Source organism: Lipotes vexillifer, unplaced genomic scaffold, assembly GCF_000442215.2.
Source record: "Lipotes vexillifer unplaced genomic scaffold, Lipotes_vexillifer_v1.1 scaffold1094, whole genome shotgun sequence".
Classification (NCBI taxonomy): Eukaryota; Metazoa; Chordata; class Mammalia; order Artiodactyla; family Lipotidae; genus Lipotes; species Lipotes vexillifer.
This window is the reverse complement of record NW_006792775.1, coordinates 3,340,884-3,343,992: the sequence shown is the minus strand read 5'-3', so window position 1 is coordinate 3,343,992 and position 3,109 is coordinate 3,340,884. Positions and strand designations below refer to the sequence as shown.

At 66.9% G+C, this 3,109-nt stretch overlaps 1 protein-coding gene across 1 annotated transcript in view; it reads right to left on the bottom strand.

The window, feature by feature from the left end:
- SHANK2 (SH3 and multiple ankyrin repeat domains 2) overlaps positions 1-3,109 on the bottom strand; it is a 474,374-nt gene that overhangs the window by 9,465 nt on the left and 461,800 nt on the right. Inside the window, exon 23 of the mRNA XM_007466013.1 lies at positions 789-3,102. Within this exon, the coding sequence (XP_007466075.1) occupies positions 789-3,102 (2,314 nt within the window). The remainder of the gene's footprint in view (positions 1-788; positions 3,103-3,109) is intronic.

Below are 3,109 nucleotides of genomic sequence, written 5' to 3'. Positions count from 1 at the left end.
GGGGCAGGGCGGGGGTGGGGGGCTGTTACAGTGTGGCATGCCTTGACAGAGCCCTGGGGTTGGGTTTAGGACTGGCCCCCCACGTGCGACCCCCGGTCCCTAGGCAGTGCCTTACGCTCTGCCTGACGTTGTGAGCGCACACGCTGGGAGCATCGCATGCTTTGCTTCCATGATGTCGCCCTGGGTCAGGATGGGCTCCAGGGTTGCATTTCACTCTGAGCTCACTAGTGGATCCGCAACCCGGCCCCTCCCCGTCTCAGACCAGTTAGTGACGGGAGGAGGGGAAAGAGCCCCTCACGCACACGTGACCACACGCGAGATGCACACACGCTGCGCCCCTCACGCACACGCGACCACACGCGAGATGCACACACGCTGCTCACTCGACCCCCGGCCGGGGCACCCCTCCCCTGCAACCCCTGCGTGAGGCTCCAGAATGGCCTTTGAGGGGTCCTGGCCAAGAGCCGGAGGACGCGGGAGGGGAGAGCAGGGCTCCTCCCTGGAAGCCAAGGCGGGGATGGCCTGTGTGGCAAGTGTCTCGTTTCGCGTCTCTACGCGGGGGCCACGTCCTGCCGGGCCAGACGCGCTCAGCTCTGCGGCACCGGCGTCCAGGGGACGAGAAAGGGGCACGTGAGCGCACGAGAGAGGCGGCCGACACAGAAGGCTCTATGCATTTCCCTGTCCGTGTCCGCTTCCGTTGCTCCCAAGGGCATTTCCTGGTCAGCACTGGCCGGGACAGGAAAGCCCGGCTCGGGATGGCCTGCGCCCACGCCGGCCGCGGCACTTACCTTGGAGCGAGGCTGGCAGGCTTGGATCCCGCTGGCGAGTCCAGTCCTTCCCCCGGCTTTGCCGTTTTCTCTCGGTTCATTTGCTGCAGGATTGAGTTCAACTCACTAATCACGTTCGCCTTTGGGCCAGAGAGAATCGGGCTTTTGACCTCCGAGATGTCACCCCACAGCCTGGAGGTCCTCGGCTGGATAACCTTCGTGGTCCCGGGCTGGGCCGCGCCGGGGGGCGGCGGGCGTGCCGGCAGGGGGATCACAAAGCTGTCCGCGTCCTCCTCCAGCAGCGCGTCGTGGTAAAGCGCGTTGCCTTTGTGAATCACGGGCTTCATTTTTGGCTTCGGAGGTACTGGGGGCTTGTCGGCCGTAAACGCCTGCCCATCTGCATAGACGGTGCAGGTGTCCACGCTCTCCCCGCCCTCGGAGGACAGGGTGGAGATGCTGGAGACCGTGGAGATGGTGCTGGTCGTCTCGAGGTGGTGGTCGCTGCTGCTCCGGCTGTCCGCCTCCTCGATCCCAGAGTCCGTGACGGCGTCAAAGCTTTCGGGGGGTGGCAGGAATGAGGCGGGCAGACAGTTCGAAAGGCCAGCTGGCTTCTCACTGTCCGCAGAGTTGGTGGGCTGGCTGGAGTTCAACGAAGGGCACTGGGGGGCGTCGTTTTTCTTCTGCTTGACCAGGTCCGAGAGTGCAGGGACAGAAGCAACGCGGTCATCGGGGATATCAAAACTGTTTGCAAATTCCAGGGGAGGAGGCAGTGGCTCTGTAAAAATAAAATCCTCATCCAGATCCACGGACGCCAGAGGTGGGGGAGGGATGCGGAACGGCAAGATCACCGCCTCCTCCACGGAGCCCGCCGCCACGACGGTCCTGCCGGGCGCGGCGGCCGCGGGCTCGGGGCCAGCGGGGATCGGTAAAGCACCTTCAGTTTCGGGAACGCCTTCTGGCACCTCGGACGGCGAGCGGTCCGGCTTCGTTTCCGCGTCGGCATCCTCGTCCTCTTCCTGCAGGAAGGCGTCCGGCCTGGCCACGTCCACGGTGTGTACCATCAGCAGGCCGGCCGACTTCCGCTGGGACGCATCCGCGACGTTGGTGAGCGTGCCCTTCTCGTCGCCCTTCCGCTCCTTGCCCAGGTCGGCCTCGTACTTGTTTTCCGTCTCCTGCCGCCTCAGGGGCCCCCGCGTGTTCTGCCTGGTGACCGGAGGGAAGCCTGCTTCCCCGCTGGGCCGCATTTTGGTATCGATGTAGAGAGGTTTGTTGAGGTCGGCCTTGGGGGCCTCCCCCTTGGGGCCCTGCTGGGACTCCTTCAAGGCTCGGTCCCTCGCAGAGAGCGCCAGGGCCAGCGGGGAGCTCGGGTCCAGCAGCCTCCCCGTGAGCGGGTGGACGTAATTCTCGGGGCCGGCCGCACTGCTGCTCTTGAGGGGAGCTGCAGGGCTGCTCTCGGGCCCCTTGGCTTTGGACGTGGAATTCAGTGGCCTGCCGGCCTCACCCTGAGCTCCGGCCTCGCCACCACCCACAAAGTGGTTCTCGGGCTCCCCGGTCGCCGCCCCTGGCGTGGGTGACGACAGCTGCTCGGTGCCGTCCTCCTCGCCGAACCCGCCCTCCTCGGGGAACTTGGAGGGCCGTGCCTGGGGGGCGGGCGGCCCCAGGCCCACGTCCTCGTCCCCCAGGTCCGTGGACAGGAAGGCCGGCGAGTTCCTCCTGGCCTCCAGCCGCTTCTCCCGGTCGCGGACGGCGCCGGCGATGGCGGCGGCGAAGGGGCTGCTGGCGGCCGGGCTGTCGTCGGGCCGCAGCTGGCCCGGCTGCTCGGAGGCCTGGGGCTCGACCTCCGTGCTGCTGCCCTGGCTGCTCCTGCCGCTGCTGCTGGTGGAGGGCTCCTTGACGATGATGGTCGGGATGGGGATGGAGCACGTCTTCTCGGGGCTGTCCTCCACGTTGGGCTGCTTTACCAGCACGCCCTTCCGCCTGGCGGGCTTGGCGGGGACGTAGACGGCTTTGCTGGCCACCTTCCCCACCTCGGAGTACGGGTTTTCGGGCATCTGCCCCCTCTTGCCGCGGAAGGCGGCCTGGGCGGCGGCGTTGCGGCTGTAGAGGTCCTCGGAGTCCAGGGAGTAGCGGTCCAGCTCCCTCCTGTGGTACAGCCCCTTCTCCCTCATCATGGTGGCCACCGTGTCGGAGCGAGCTGCCGGGGTCACCTTGGCGGCGGAGTTCTGATTGAACGCGGGCTTGATCGTCCCGTAGACTCTGGGAGTTGGGGACTTGGGGCAGTTGTAGGCAGTGGGGGAGGGTGGGGGAGGAGAGGGGGGCACCGACTGTGGCGGGGGGGGATG